Here is a 15,936-nt window from a genome sequence, read left to right on the forward strand (position 1 = left end):
GCAGCTCTTGGCGGTGATGTCATGTCACAGCCGGCGGGGCTGATGCTGAGAGAAGCTCCAGACCCCAGTCACCCAGCGACACATTGGCCACAGGTCCTCGCTCGCCGTGTCGGGTGAGTGGAAACACCCACCCATCTCCCGGACGGCTGGCGGGGTCGGGCTGGGGGGCTGGAGAGGTTGGGGGGCTGGGGAGGTGGGGCTCGGGGTGGCGAGGGGGTCTAGGGCTGGGGGTGGGGGCTAGGGATGGGCTGGGGAGGGAGACGGGGATGGGGCTGAGCAGGGGATGGGGGCTAGGGTTGAGGTGGGGATGCGGGTTAAGTCTGGGCTGGGGGTTGGGGCTACAACTGGGCTGGGGATAAGGGTGGGGATGGGTGCTGGGGCTGGGGACGGGGCTGGGGGTTAGGGGTGGGAATAAGGACGGGGATGGGGGCTAGAGCTGGGGATAAGGATGGGGATGGGGGCTAGAGCTGGGGATAAGGATGGGGATGGGGGCTAGAGCTGGGGATAAGGATGGGGATGGGGGCTAGGGCTGGGCTGGGGATTGACATTGGGTTGATGGCTAAAATCGGTGCCTAAAACTAGAGTTTGGGGCTGGAGTAGGGGCTAGGGCTAGGATAGGGCTAGGGCGGGGGTCTGGGCGGGGCCTAGGAGCTGGGCTGGCGTCGGTCGAGGGAGAAGATATCTGCCCCTCAGCTCTCCCCTCCCCATCTCGGAGCTGTCCCGTTCGTCGTCCCCCAGATCGCGCCCCGCCCCACCCGGTCCGGCAGCGCTCTGGTCGCCCGTGGGCTCTGGGCTCGCCCCGGCCCCTCAGGCCCCTCCTGGCCGAGTTGGGGGCGCCACGGACACACGTGCTTCTGCCTTTGTGTGTCCCCGGCCCCCGTGGATTCTGGTCTAGCCAAGAGCGTGGCGAACGGGGGCTGGAGGGGAGCGGGGAGAGGGGCCGAGCTGAACCCAATGCAAAGCCTTATTTTTCTCTCCTGATCTCATGCTCAAGAATCCGTCCCCTCCAAACCCCCGCCCCCCTCAGCGCCCAGTTCGGCCAGGCTCCCGACTTCACACCTGCGACCGCCCCACCGCCCCCGTCCCTCCCGAGTTAAATCTCCCAGTCCCCGCGCTTTCCCCGCTGTCCAAGTGGCTTCATCCTTATCTCTTGCCCTACACCGCATCCCAAAGCCTCTCACCCCGCTCTTCCCCACCGAGTTTCTCCCCCCGGCCCGACCCCCTTGCCCCAGTCTAGATCCCCCTTGCCCCGCCCGATCCCAAGAGGAGCTGTCCAGCAAGGGGCCTGTCTGACTTCCAACAGCTTAAGAAGGTGAAGACCCTCCCCGAAATTTCCCCCATCCCACTCTAGACCCCGAACTCAGGTCTGAGAAGAAGGGCAGGGCAAGGCAGGATAGGGCTGGGCTGGACTCCGCCCCATTCCAGCACTCTGGCCATGTGGTCAGCAGGGCGCCCCGTCAGGATAGTCTCTGGGGAGGATGTAGGGAGGGAGTCAGGGACCAAGGGAAAGAGGGAGGGAGGAAAGAAAGGAGGGAGGGAGGGATGCAGGGGGTGAAGGGAAGGAGGGAGGGAGGGAAAAGGGAGGGAAGGAAAAGCGAAGGAGGGAGGGCAAAGGGAGGAAGGGCAAAGGGAAGGAATGGAAAGGAACGGGGAGAGGAGCAGAGGGAGAGAAATACTGGCTTAGTCAGGGAATCGGGGAGGAGGAGACTCGGCGCAAGACAAAGGTAGGGGGAAGATAGAGAGGCGACATGACAGAGAGAAGGGGGAGGTACACGGTTCCAAAGAGAAATAGAAACAGAGAAAAGTCAGGAGAGATGAGGAGAGAGAGAGTGAGTGAGAGAGATCAACAGGAAAAAAAAACGGAAAAAGCAGAGAAAACGCCGAGGCTCAGAGCTGCGGAGAACTAGCCGGGTAGAGACAAAGCTAGAGGGAGACACAAAGGAAACGGATGGAGATAAATACCGAAAGGCAAAGATGGAGGGAGACAGACAGAGAGATCCAGAGGCAGCGAGACACAGAGACCAACACGCAGTTAGAGGGATGGAGAGAGAGATACCGCCCGAGCGAGGCGCCCTTAACCAGGGGGACCTTTTCCCAGCTCGCCCCGGACTCCTGGCCACCGGTCACCGGCATAGCCTCTCCCCCTCCTCCCCCGGCCGAGCCCCTCCCTCTCTCTCCCGCAAGCTGGGACCTCTGTGTGGCTTCTCCGGGTCCTCCTCGGGCCCCCGGGGGCTCAGCTCGCCATTGGAGGGGTTGCGGCCCAGGGGGCTCCCGCTCGGGGTCCCGCGGCTTCGGCGGCGGCTGCGGCTGCTCCGGCGGCTGCTCCGGCGGCTGCTCCGGCGGCTGCCGCTGCTGCTGACGCGCCCCCCCGTGGCCGCGGCTGGGAGCGCGCGCTCCCTCGCTCCCCACCGCCCGGCCGAGCAGAGGCGGCCTGCGCATGCGCGGATGGCAGGGCGGCCGCATCCCCCTGCCCGAGGGGACTCGGCTTGAGGGATGGGGACCCCGACCCCATCGGGAGGGATGTGGGGTCAAAGCACCACTGGGAAGTTGGGCTCGGTCAGCCACCCACGAGGCTCTCAATACCACGGACTGATCGATGGTTTGACTGCCCTGGACCGTCATCCACCAATTCTGCTGTATTGTACTCTCCCAAGCGCTTAGGACATTGTAATAATAATAATAATGACGTTGGTATTTGTTAAGCGCTTACTATGTGCCGAGCACTGTTCTAAGCGCTGGGGTAGACACAGGGGAATCGGGTTGTCCCACGTGGGGCTCACAGTCTTAATCCCCCTTTTACAGATGAGGTAGCTGAGGCACCGAGAAGTTAAGTGACTTGCCCAAAGTCACACAGCTGACAAGTGGCTGAGCCGGGATTCGAACCCATGACCTCTGACTCCAAAGCCCGTGCTCTTTCCCCTGAGCCACACTGCTTGTACATAGTAAACGCTCAATAAATGCCCACGACCGATTGATAGATCATCCACCGCCCGCTAAGACTGCCCCTACCCCTAACCCCGCCAGTCACCTGACTGTCCCTAACCCTGTTCCATCCCTTGACCCCCCGCTTTCTGAGTAGCCAAAGGGAGACGCCGAAAGTCAGGGGGTTCGGGGACGCCCTCGTCGTCCTCGCCTGCGGGTCTGAGCAGGGTCTCTTCTGCCGAGGGTGTGAGTCAGGAGGAGCCCTCGGGAGGGGCAAAGAGTCAACTGGGGTGGGGTCGCTGATAACGGGAGATGGAAAGGGCGGGGGTGACCGGCATAGAGCTGCCGGCTGCAAACATGCCCCGCCCTCCACGACCTCCCACGAGGCTGCCCGAAGGATCCTCCCTCCCAAGGCCAACCTAGTCCTCTCTCCTCAGGTGGGCGCGATCTCCAGTTCCCTGTGCTCCAAGACTCTTGGCCACCCCACCCCCAAAAAGTGATAAAAATGACTCTCGCAGGTAAGTGGCTACATACAACCCCAAGCGGGGACGGGAAGGATCCTTGTGGGGTCAAGGTTCAAGGAGAGGACCCAGGAGTCCTTCCTCCCGGGCCCGCCTCGCGGCTGGGGGAGGGACCCTTGGCCCGGGAGCTCTTTGGGAGGGACTGAACCGATTCTCCCCGGGCCCGAGAACGAGACAGAAACGTGGGGGCGGGTCCATGCGAGAGGTAGCCTCGGGCTGGGCCATTTGGGTGTAGAGAGGGAGGAGAAACGCCGGGGAAGCTGGCTGGATAGCACCCCGTCGGCCAGACCCACGGCTCCCACACCACCCCCGGCCCTTTCCCTTCCCCTGCCCCCCAGGGCCAGGCCCAGGCGCAGGCCCAGGCCCATCTCCCATCCCCCGCGCTGCCGACTGTCCTGACCCCTCTGGGCCGGGGCGGGGGGCTTTGCAGCTTACAAGGAGAAGATGAAAGAGCTCCCCCTGGTGTCTCTCTTCTGTTCCTGTTTCCTCGCCGACCCGCTCAGCAAGGCCGCCTACAAACAGGAAGGTAAACAGGCTTCCTCTCTCCCTCCCCCGTCCTCCCCTCTTTTCCTCCCTCCCCCCTCCTCCCCTCTTTTCCTCCCTCCCTTCTTTCCTTTGTCCCTCCCTCTCTCTACCCCTCCCTCCTTCCCTCTTTCCCTCACTTTCCTCCTCTCTCCTCCATCTCTCCTTCCCTCCTTCCCTCCCTCCCTTCATCCCTCCTCCCTCTCTCTCCCTTCCTCTTTTCCTCCCTCTCTTTCTCCCTCTTTCCCTCCCTCCTACCTCTCTCCCTCCCTCCTTCCCTCCCTTCATCCCTCCTCCCTCTCTCTCCCTTCCTCTCCTCCTCCCTCCCTCTCTCCCTCTCTCCTACCTCTCTCTCCCTCCCTCTCTTTCTCCCTCTTTCCCTCCCTCCCTCCTTCCCTCCTTCCTTCCCTCCCTTCATCCCTCCTCCCTTCCCTCCCTTCATCCCTCCTCCCTCTCTCTCCCTTCCTCCCTCCCTCTCTCCCTCCCTCCCTCCCTCCCTCCTTCCCTTCATCCCTCCTCTCTCTCTCCCTTCCTCTCTTCCTCCCTCCCGCCCACCCTCCCTCCTTCCCAGCCCGGCGCCCTTAGAGGGAAATCCCCTGCTCCCCCGAGGCCGGGGCCTGGAGCCCGGAGGGGACACCCCAGCGTGGACTGCCGCCGCTGTGCGTTGGGAGTCTGTTGGATGCAGGGCGCTTGGCGGGCGCCTGCTGGGTGGGGGTGAGGGGCGAGTTTCTGGGAGGTTGGGGGCACCCAAAGTGTCGGCGAGGAGCCCGCAGTCTAATCGGAGAGGCGGCGCCCCCGATTTGGCAAACCGAGCCCAGTTCAGAGAGAAGGGCCAGTTGGATGCAAGCAGAAGAAGCCGTCCAGGGGGCTGAGGGTAGTTGAGGAAGGAGAGGGAGAACCGGGAAGGTCTCCGAGAGGAGGTGTCTGACTTTTAGGAAATTTTGAAGGGGGGGAGTTGTGAGCGAGGGGTGGGAGGCGGGCCGGACGGTGAGGGAGGAGCCAGGACTGAGAGCTGGGGAGGGTGGGGAGAAGATCGGGGTTGGGGGTAGTTGTCCTCCGAGGGCCAGGAGTTTCTGAGACTCAGGCCCTCTAGACTAGAAGCTCAGTGGGGTCAGGGAACGTGTCTACCAACCCTGTCGTAGTTTACTCCCCCAAGCACCGAGTACGGTGCTCTGCACACAAAAATCGAAACTCCAACCTTCACAGGGGTCTCTCTGGGTCCTCCCAACCTGCCAGACGCCTGGGCGGGACCGTGCTGGGGAGAGAGGGGTCTCCTTCCCGAGGCGGTGGGCCGCTGGGCGGGGCCGGGGGGGAGAGGTTCTCCTACTGACCTTCGCCCCCACCCGGCAGCGGACACCGTGGATCTCGCCTGGTGCGTCATCCCGGACATGGAGGTCATCGAGCTGAACAAAAGAGCGTCGGGCGAGTCCTTCGAGGTCATCCTGAAGCCCCCCTCCGCCGACGGGGTCCCTGAGTTCTACGCCTCCGTGCCCCGGCGCCGCGACCCCTCCCTCGAGGAGATCCAGAAGAAGCTGGAGGCCGCCGAGGAGCGGAGAAAGGTCCGTGCCCGTGGGGGCCTAAGCGAAGGGCACGAAAGTCCCCGAGGGAAGGGCGCGCTGTGGGGCAGAGCCTCGTGGGTGGGTGGGAGGGGGAGTTCCAGGGGGAGAGTGGGGGACCATGGAAACCAGTTCGGCTTCAGTCGGGTTCCGGGCAGTGGGGGAGGGAGGAGGCTATTCCTTTCGACAGGGGGACCACCCCCCTTAAATCTGGGGGCTCTGAGGAGACGGACTGGCCCAGCCCCCAGCTGCCCTCCTATTTGGACCAGATGTCCTGGGGGCACCCCTGAGCCGGGTGGAGGTCGGAAGGTCGGGGCTGGGGGTCCTGGGACTCCTCAGTCGGTCGGCAGCTGAGCCCCCTCGTCTCCCGCTTCCTCCAGGGCCAGGAGGCCGAGCTACTGAAGCAGCTGGCCGGGAAGCGGGAGCACGAGCGGGAAGTGTTGCAGAAGGCCATCGAAGACAACAACAACTTCATCCGCGCGGCCCAGCAGCGCCTGGCGCACAGGATGGAGACCAACAAGGAGAACCGCGAGGCCCACCTGGCCGCCATGCTGGAGCGGCTGCAGGAGAAGGTGCGGGCCCGGGCCCGGGTCCGGGCGGGGGCGGGGGCCGAGGGGCAACCGCAGCCGGGGAGGGGGCAGCCCTCTGCCCTCTGCGGGCCGGGTCAGGGGAGAAGAGAGGGGAAGGGGCTGGCTACTTTCCCAGGGACCCGTGACCTGCTGACCCCTCGGTGTCCCCAGCTGCCCCGTGGGCTGCCCCCTCCCCACACCCTCTCCCTCCCACCCTCCTTCCTCCTCTTCCTCCCTCCCTGCCTCTCCTCGGCCCGGCCCGGCCCCGCCAGCTCCAGCTTCTGTTTCGTTTCCAGGGGCCGCCAGCCGCTCGGTGACACCCCGGAATGGGTCGGTGGCCTCGTCCCATGGTGAGCAGCCCGGCCCCGCCCAAGTCCCGGCCCATCCCGGCCCAGGCCTCCCCGAGACCCTCTCGGGCCCCGCCGGGCCCCGCCAGGCCCCTGCTCAGCCCTCGAAGGCCCTAGCGGCCCCGGCCCCCAAACTCACCCAGGGTATTTGGAGAGGGAGGGCAGCCCCGCTCCCCGCCAGCTAAGTGCAGAGCTAGGACCTGACTGCGGGCCCCTGCCCCGCGACCCCCCCCCGCCGCTCCCCTGCCCCCGCCGGCCATCCCCCCTCCCCTGACTGGCGACTCCTGTCTGCAGGACAAGCGCGCGGAGGAGGTGCGGAAAAACAAGGAGCTGAAGGAAGAGGCGTCCAGATAAGAGCCCCGGACGCGGCCGGAAGCTTTGGACGGTCCGGCAGTCCCGGCCGGGCCGGCGGCGGCGGCGGCGGCGGCAGTGAGGGAGGCGTCGTCGGCGGCTGCCCCAGCCAGGCCGGGGACCGGAGGGGCCGGGCCGAGCCGGGCCAGCGCTGTCTCTGTTGTGCTGTGAAGGAGCCATCATGGTGCAGTGTTCAGTGTGCAGTGAGGGGGGTGGGGGTGGGGGGGAGCCGGGGGCGGGGGGGCCGGGCCAGCGCTGGCTCCGTTGTGCTGTGAAGGCCCCATCACGGTGCAGTGGTCAGTGTGCAGTGAGGGGGGTGGGGGGAGCGTTGTCTCAGTTGTGCTGTGAAGGAGCCATCATGATGCGGGGCTCCGTGTGCCGGGAGGGGGGGGCGGGGGGAGGGCGGAGGGGAAGGGGAGGGGACCCCAGAGAGGAAGGGGGCACTCCGCACCCCACCCAGGGTGAAGCTCCTCTGCCCACCACACCATCTCTGCGGGGTCTTGGGATTGGAGGGGAAGGGGGAACGGGGCAGAGGGAGGGAGAAGGGGACTCTGGGCAACAGTGGAAATTGCCTGGGGTGTGGGGTCCTGGGTCCAACCTCAACTGGGTGGGGCTGGAGGCTGTCCTACCTACCGGCCCCGGGGCTGGCCCCCACACCTGCCCGCCCACCCGCCCACGCGTATGTGTGTGTGTGTATGTGCATCGTCCATTTGCCATTACAAAAGGAGAGTTTCACCCACGTCTGTGGCTCGTTTTTTGGCCTCTGCTGTCTCCCTTCGCCCATCCGTGCCTATGGGGCCATCAATCCCACGAGCCCTCGGGAAAGGCCCTCTGGGTTAGGGACCCGGATCTCCCTGCTCAGGACTCTGTCTCCAGCAGTGGCGCCAGGACGCTGGGTGGAACCGTGGGCTGCTCGCCCACATGGACACCCACCCTCGTAGTTAGGGATAGATCATCCAACCCTCCGCCTCTCCCCTCTCCATCTCTGACTCTCCCCCAGTGACCCGGCACGGACCATCCCACACCCCAGAGTCTCCTCTCTCCATCCCCGACTCTCCCCCCAGTGACACAGCACGGACCTTCCAAAACCCCAGACTCCTCCATTCATCCCCGACTCTTCCCCGGTGACCCAGTATTGACCATTCAACACCCCTGACTCTCCCCTGACCATCCCCAACTCTCCCTGCTCTGTTCCTGATTCTCCCTTGTTATTCTGCATGGATACGGTCCGTGGGTTTAGCCAAACCCCTCTGGACCCGCTGGGGTTTCCAGCTGTTTACCTCCCTGTGAGAATGAGTTCCCTTTCTCCCCTCTGCTGGAGGAGGAAGTCCACTTGACCAATTCTCTACCTCTTCCATAATCAACTAGCCACTGTAGAGGTCTTGATTCCGGCAGAACACAGCACTTAGAAAACTACCATAGAGTTGGAAGACAAGAGTAAACAGTCTAGCAGTGGAAAGAGACACAAAAATAAATTTCAGCCAGGAGGAGGCAGAGATTTATACACGTTAGGGGGAGTGAGAACCCAAATTTAACGTGACACAAAAGTGTTGAAGTGACGGTTGAGGGGAATCCACAGGGCATAGAGGTGAGGGATTAATCGGGGAAGAACTTCTGAAGAAGATGCGATTCCAGAGGGTTTTGGAGATGAGGAGAGAGGATGTGAAAGGGAAAATTATTCCTGGCAAGAAGTGTTTTGGGTTTTTTTAACGGTATTTGTTAAGCACTTACTATGGGCCAGGCACTGTATTAAGCCCTGGGACAATAACAATAATAATAATAATGCTGGTATTTGTTAAGCACTTACTGAGTGCTGAGCACTGTTCTAAGCACTGGGGTAGATACAGGGTAATCAGGTCCCATGCAGGGCTCACAGTCTTAATCCCCATTTTCCAGATGAGGTAACTGAGGCACAGAGAAGTTAAGTGACTGGCCCAAAGTCACACAGCTGACAAGCGGTGGAGCACAGGTTGGACATAGCCCCATTACCCACAAAGGGTTCAAAGTCTTAATTCCCATTTAACTGATGAGATAAATGAGGCACAGAGAAGTTAAGTGACTTGCTCATGGTCACACAGCAGACAAGTGGAGGAGTCAGGATTAGAGCCCAGGTCCATGTGACTCCTGGGCACATGCTCTGTCCATTAGTCTATGCTGCTTCAGAATTCAGGGAAATTAAAACTCAGCCTTGAGGTATACTCATAGTTGAGGAGGGGAAGAAGCAATGGAAAAGCTTGCAAAACAGCCTGAGAAGGATTGGCCAGAGACTTTAGAGGAGAACTAGCTATTAGGGAAAAACTGAGGTTAAATAAGTGTTTCCAAGAGAAGGGGGTGATTGACAAATTCAAGAGCTACTGAGGAGCTGAGGAGGATTAGGACAAAGTCCATTAGATTTGGCAAAGAAGGAATCATTGCTGTCCTTGGAGAGAGTAGCTCCAGTGGAGTGGAGAGGATGGAAGTCGGATTGAAGAGGATCGAGGAGGGAGTTGGAGAAAACAAGTGGAGGCAGTGGGAATAAACAACCGGTTCAAAAGTTTGAACAGGAACGGGAGGAGGGAGATGGGGACGATAGCTGGTTGGCGCAATGGGGTCGGGAGACGTGAACAAGGGAGACATGAGCGTGGAGGGAGACGGAGGGGAAAGAACCACCAGAGAATGAGTGATTGAAGATGGCAGTCAAGAGAGCGAAGAAGAATGGGAGTGTTTTTAGAAAGTGAAAAGCAGTGGGGTCAGAGGGGCAGGTCAAGAGGGTAGATTTTGAAAACAGGAGGGAGATCACTTGAAAGAGATCAGGGAAGGATCAGACCTTGGATGTGGGAATGGGAGGGAACCTGGGGAAGGGGGAGGCCGGGGGAGGTTGGGGAGATGGCAACCAGGAGCATCAGGTCTCTCCCCGACTCCCTCTGTGTCTGTCCAATATCTCAGCCAAATGGGAGATCCTGCCCCTACCTGCCTCCAGGCCCAAACCAAGAACTATCCCATCAGGCAGAGATGCCCACATCTTGATTCTGACATCCTTCTCACCCATTACCCTCAATCCCACCCCCACCCCAGGTTCCAACGCCCCATCCCAACCCCAGGCCCCGCCACACATCATGCCCCGCCCCACCTCATTCTCCAGACAGGTCAGTCGGCTGATCGTCTTTATTGAGCGCTTACTATGTGCAGAGCACTTACTAAGTGTTTGGGAGAGTACAATAGAACAATAAACAGACACATTTTCTGCCCACTACTAGCTTACAGTCTAGAGACGAGTCAAGGCTCTGCTTCCCCAATTATTTTATTAAATTAACTTAAATTTATTTATTTACAGTCTGCCCATTAGACTGTAAGTTCTTTAGGGTCATGGACTATATCATCTCCTACTAATAACTATGATATTTATTAAGTGTTTACGGTGAGCTAATCACTGTACTAAGTTCTGGGTAGATATAAGATATGCAGGTCGGACACAGACTCTGTCTCACAAGGGGCTCGCAGTCAAAGTAGGATGGAGAAGTGCTTAGTACATTGCTCTGCACTCAGTAGATACTCAAAAATTACTATTGAATGATTAATCAATTGAATGATTGATTAACTGGAACGGGCCCAAAGCAGGGCTTCAGCAGGCCAGAAGGCCGCCTGCCAAGTAAGGGAGTAGGGTCCATCCTGCATCACCAATCCCCACTGTGGGCACTCTGCCACTCTCAACAAGAGATAGGCAGCCCTCTCCTGCCCCATTCCTCCCTCCTGCTCCCAACAAACATACACACCCCGAGCCCACCTACTCTGCCTACTGAAAACTGACAGGCTTAACCGGGGCCCCAGGCCCAAAGCCAGGGAGAAAAGCCGAGAAAGCACTGGGAATGGGGAGGGGAGAGGGGGAGCCTCACCTCGCAGACACAACTGCTACTCTGCCCTGAGGTCTGAGTGGGTAGCCGAGTCCAGTCAGCCCAGGCAGCCACATCCCGACCACTGGCTCATTCAGCTCTCTTCCTCCTACTTATCTACTCTCTTCTCTCATTAAGCCCCAGCTCACACACTTTGCTTCTCTTAATCCAGATTTCTCACAGTAGCCCCATCTCATCTGTCCTACCTTTGACCTCTTGTTCACGTTCTTCCCCTTCAAAACCACCAGATCACAGCTCCACCCTGCCTCAAAACCCACCTCCTCCAGAAGGCCTTCCCTGGATCACTTCTCCCTTGACCCAGATTTACTCCCACAGAGGCCCCCGCAGAACTTTATGCCAACCGCACAGTTATGAATTTACAGGCTCCTATAGCACTTGGGCCTACCCCCATATTAAAGCAGTCTCCTCTAAGTAGCCACTTTCCTTCTTCCTCCAAACTGTAGGTTATTTTAGTGCCCGTTTCCCCCGCTAGATGGTAAATTCTTCCAGGACCGAGGTCATTTACATTAGTTCTATTGCTCTGCCCCTGCTGGCATTCTCCACTGTGCTGGTGTCCTTGTCCCGGAGCCTGCACTGCACTGCTGCGCTACTCCAGCCAGCCCCTCACGGGACCCTGGTGGGGCAGTGGTCAAGGAGAGGAAGTGGGTCAGCCGGAGGAATGGAGGCTCCGGGCCATTGCCCGGACCAGCTTGGTTCTCATCGACCTACCTCCAAGGGGGGCGGTCACCAGGGCTGAGGCTGGGGTCTGAGGGCCCGAGGCTGGGACTGGGGCTGGGCCTGGAGCAGACCTGGGGATGGAGCTGACAGCTGAGGCTGAAGCTGTGGCTGAAGGTTGGGGGCTGGGGCCGGGACTGGGGCTGGAAGTTGAGAGCTGTGGCTGAGGTTAAGGGCTGAGGGCTGAGGCTGGGAGTTGAGGGTTGAGGATGGGGCCTGAGGGCCGGAGGTGGGGACTGAGGCCTGGGGCTGGGAGCTCAGGGCCGAGGTTGGGGTCTGAAGCCTGGAGTCGGGGGCAGAACTGGGGCCCCGTCACAGGGAGAAGTGAGGCCGGAAGGCTCTGGGCCGGATCATCATGGTGGTCTTCTTCAGGGAGTAGTAGTCTGTGTTCTTCCACGGGAACCACACGATGCCATCGGGACCCAGCCCTCCCTGGCTCTGGGCTGTATAATGACCGCCCTGAATGCACAGGGAGGCAGTGAGCCTGGGGGCCGGCTGGGGGCCAGACAAGGAGTGAGCCGGGGTGAGCTGGGCCGCTAGGCCTCTACGTGGGGAACGGGTGCAGAAACCCTAGGGTCCTCAAGTGGCCTAGCAGACAGAGCCCGGGCCTGGGAGTCAGAAGGACCTGAGTTCTAATCCCAGCTCCACCACTTGTCTGCTGTGTGACCTTGGGCAAGTTACTTCTCTTCTCTGTGCCTCACTTCCCTCATCTGTAAAATGGGGATTAAGACTGTAAACCCCATGTAGGACAGGGACTGTGTCCATTCTAATTATCTAGCATTTACCCTAGCGCTTAGAACATTGCCTGGCACAGAGTAAGCACTTAACAAGTGCCACAATATTATGAGAAGTGGCATGGCGTAGTGGATCGAGCATGGGCCTGGGAGTCAGAAGGTCATGGGTTCTAATCCCGATCCCATCATTTGTCTGCCATGTGACCTTGAGCAAGTCACTTTGCTTCCCTGTGTCTCAGTTACCTCATCTGTAAAATGGAGATTGAGACTGTAAGCCCCCCAAGGGACAGGGACTGTGTCCAACTCGATTTCCTTGTATCCACCCTAGTGCTTAGTAGAGTGCCTGGCACAGACTAAGCGCTTAACAAATACCATCATTATTATTGAGTGTCTCCATCCAGGTGACCTAGACTCAGGCCTCCGGGGCAGCCCTGATAGGACCAGACCGAAGTGGATATCCTCTCCTCTCTTTTTAATGGTATTTGTTAACCACTCACTACAGGACAGACTGTACTAAGCCCCGAGGTAGATGCCAGCTGATCAAGTTGGACATAGTCCCTGTAGCACAGAAGGCTCTCAGTCTTAGTCCCAGTTTTACAGATGAGGTAACTAAGGCTCCAGAGAAGTGAAGTGACTTGCCTGAGGTCATACAAGCGCTTAGAACAGTGCTCTGCACATAGTAGGTGCTTAACAAATACCAACATTACTATACAACAGACAAGTAGCAGAGCCGAGATCAGATCCCAGGTCCTTTGGACACCCAGGCCAGTGCTCTATCTACTAGACCACCCTGCTCTTTATTTAACTGCTTCCTCGGTCGTATGGGTGTGCTCTGGAAGCAAGCCTGTCTCCAAGAATGGCCCATTTCATGCCAGGGGCGTGGGTCGGGGAGCTAACCCCTGCAGGCCTCTCCCCTGGTCCCCGTGGGGCCAGGGCAGGGCCTGGGGTCAGGGCGAGCTGCGAGCCCCCCAACCCCGCGTCAGCCTACCTTGTAGTAGACGCCATTCAGATTGGAGAAGAAGCACTGGTGATACCACCAGCCGCCGCGGGCGAGGTCGGCACAGAGGCTGCCCGAGCCGGGTGTGCTGAAGCCGCGTTTGTCGTGGTACCAGGCCAACGCATCCTGGACGGTGCCACTAAAGCCAGCCACGTTCAAGCGGAAGTCGTTGGCCTCGTCCTCGATGCTGGGGAGGCCGACCGGGCAGTTGGGAGCTCTGGACAACTGGGTCGGTCCCGCAGCTGAACACAGCCACCCCCTCCCCTTCTCCTTTAAAGGACCAGCTTGACCCCGCCTGGGCCCACGGTCCGGCTCCTTAGGGGGCGGGGAAGCCGAGAGGAGGTGGGGAAAGGGAGATGAGGGAAAGAAGGAGGAAGGAGGGAAGGAAGAGGAGAGAGGGAGAAGAGTGCAGGAGGAGGGGGAGAGGGCGGGGTGGCCAGCAGCTACAGTCGATCTTAGCCAAAGGCCGAGAAGCGATCATTTGCCCTGGGCTGGATGCACGGCCCACTTCGGACCCCCCTGCCAGAGAGGGAGGTCTGAGGGGCTGGGGGAGGCGGACAGGTGGTCCGGAACAGGTCCCTGGGGCCAGGCCCACCTGAAGCGCTGGTAGAAAGCATGTTTGCGCCGGCCATCCCAATCTTCCAGGTCGATGCGGAGTACACAGGGGCCACGGCTCGTCAGCCGGTGAATGTGGTAGTTTCCGAGCCAGAACTCACGCCGCGGACTCCCGAAGCCGTCCCGGTACTCGCCCCACGTCCGGCTGAAGTTCACGGACCCGTCCTGCCGTCGCTGGATCACCGTCCAGCCGCCGCCTGCGGGGACGGGGACGAGGACGAGGGGCTGGGCCTGCCGGGTGAGGACCGGGTAGACACCCCCATGGGAGCTGCCCACCACCGAATCTCCAGATCGGTTTAGCGTTATCCGGGGCCCAGTGGTGTTATTCGTGTTAGGGAATAATTCACGTCTGCTGTAGAGACAAGCACGTGAGTGCAGGGGCCCTCTTACCCTCCGTGTCCATCTCACAGAGGACGTTGACGTGCTGAGCCCCCGGCGAGGGCCAGACACTGTAGACACCCGTCTTTCGGCCACCGCTCATGTAGATGGACGCGCAGTCTGCTGGGGTGGAGGAAGGGTGATTAGGAGCAGTTTTTTCGGACACGGTCTACCTATATACTCGGATTGCCCTTGTCTTTTCTACTCAAAGTGGCGCGACAGACAGGGAAATCCACCCAGGAGAGCGTAGGTTCTCCCCTCCCCCTCCAAGTGGGGGTAAATGGATTGTGTGTGTGTGTGTGTGTGTGTGTGTCTGTCTGTCTGTCTGTCTGTCTGTCTGTCTGTCTGACTTCCACTACCCTCCCCATATTGGGTTGTGAATAGCCTGAGAACAGGGAACCGTTTTTCCCCAGCGTTCAGTATAGGGCTTGTCACGCAGAAGCGTTCAGACAAGACTACTGATTGATTGGGGAAGGTCACGGGGGGCGGGGGAGGGTCTCGGAGGAAACGGGGAAAACAGGCGGAACCGGCTCCTTCCCCGGGGGCTGGGGGCGGGGGGGAGGGTGTCCATGGGTGTGACTGTCCTTACCGGGGCGGGAGGGCTCCTCCTGCAGCGCGGGGGCCCGGGCGGGGGAGCGCTGGGAGAGGTTTCCCAGCTGGGACCCCAGATCCCGGAGGAGGGAGGCCTGGAGGCGCTGCAGGGCGGCCGCCTCCTCCAAGCCTCCCTCCAGCTCCTGCACCCGCCGCTCCAGCGTCGCGCTGCCGCCGCTTCTCTCCTCGTGCTCCAAAACGTCGACACACATGGCATGGGGAGCGTCCGGAACACGCCCCCCACCCCAGGATCCCTGCACCCACTTCCATCCCCCCAAAACACCCCCCTCCCAGGGGAGGCCTAGGAGAATCGGGGTCGTCCACCAGGTGGCGCCCGAGCCTAGGTTCCCTGCACTGGGTCTATGAGCCGGGGCAGGGGCAGGGCGTCGGGGCAGGGGTCGGGGCAGGGGTCGGGGCGGGTCTTTTCTGCCCTCTGGTCCCCGCAGGCCCCGCACAGCTCCCTCGGGAACCGTTCTGCAGGACCGGGGGGCTCTGGCCTTCGACTCCGCGGATCCCGCAAGCATGCAGGAGAAGAGGGGGTCAATCAGTAGTATATACTGGGGGCTTACTGGGGGTAGAACACTATACTAAGCGCTTGGGAGAGTGCGATACTACAGAGTTGGTGGATATGCTCCTTGACCGCAAGGAGAATATGGTCTAGCGGGGGGTTTACAGTTTGGAGGGGCTGAGATCGGGCCGGAACAGAAACCTTGAAGACTGGTTGAAGCCTGGCCCCGCCCCCCAGGCCCCGATTAATAATGTTGGTATTTGTTAAGCGCTTACTATGTGCCGAGCACTGTTCTAAGCGCTGGGGTAGACACAGGGGAATCAGGCTGTCCCCCGTGGGGCTCACAGTCTTCATCCCCATTTTACAGATGAGGTAACTGAGGCCCAGAGAAGTGAAGTGACTTGCCCACAGTCACACGGCTGACAAGTGGCAGAGCTGAGATTAAAGACCCAGAGCAGGATGGGAGGGACCAATCCGTCCTCTCCCCTCTGCCGTCCCTCTAGGCCTCTCATAATGATAATAACGATAATGGTACTCGTTAAGCACTCACTATATGCCAAGCACTGTTCTAAGCGCTGGGGTAGAAACCAGTTAAGCAGGGGTTGGACACAGTCCCTGTCCCACCTGGGGTTCCCACGCTTAATCCCCATTTCGCAGATGAGGTAACTGAGGCCCAGAGAAGTGAAATGACTCGCTCAAGGTCACACCGCAGACAAGTGAC

The 15,936-nt window shown here is 60.3% G+C and overlaps 2 protein-coding genes across 3 annotated transcripts; one reads left to right on the plus strand and one right to left on the minus strand.

The window, feature by feature from the left end:
• Nucleotides 1–38: 38 nt before the first annotated feature.
• On the plus strand, nt 39–7,013 carry STMN4 (stathmin 4). 2 transcript variants are annotated; one of them, XM_029053088.2, is made up of 7 exons: nt 39–113; nt 3,360–3,440; nt 3,874–3,969; nt 5,316–5,524; nt 5,902–6,093; nt 6,387–6,440; nt 6,732–6,823. In XM_029053088.2, exons 2-6 carry the CDS (start codon nt 3,428–3,430, stop codon nt 6,405–6,407), a joined length of 531 nt encoding a protein of 176 aa, XP_028908921.1. In that variant the 5' UTR covers nt 39–113; nt 3,360–3,427; the 3' UTR covers nt 6,408–6,440; nt 6,732–6,823. The 2 variants fall into 2 exon arrangements, with proteins under 2 accessions (XP_028908921.1, XP_028908920.1); XM_029053087.1 differs by lacking the exon at nt 6,387–6,440 and having other exon boundaries at nt 6,732–7,013.
• A 4,691-nt stretch (nt 7,014–11,704) lies between these two features.
• LOC114807412 (angiopoietin-related protein 7-like) lies at nt 11,705–14,415 on the minus strand. Its single transcript, XM_039910563.1, has 4 exons — nt 14,129–14,415; nt 13,609–13,935; nt 13,115–13,338; nt 11,705–11,851 (listed from the first exon to the last, which is right to left on the minus strand). Exons 1-4 carry the CDS (start codon nt 14,217–14,219, stop codon nt 11,705–11,707), a joined length of 789 nt encoding a protein of 262 aa, XP_039766497.1. The 5' UTR covers nt 14,220–14,415.
• Between the last annotated feature and the right edge of the window lie 1,521 nt (nt 14,416–15,936).

Source organism: Ornithorhynchus anatinus, chromosome X2, assembly GCF_004115215.2.
Source record: "Ornithorhynchus anatinus isolate Pmale09 chromosome X2, mOrnAna1.pri.v4, whole genome shotgun sequence".
Taxonomy (NCBI): Eukaryota; Metazoa; Chordata; class Mammalia; order Monotremata; family Ornithorhynchidae; genus Ornithorhynchus; species Ornithorhynchus anatinus.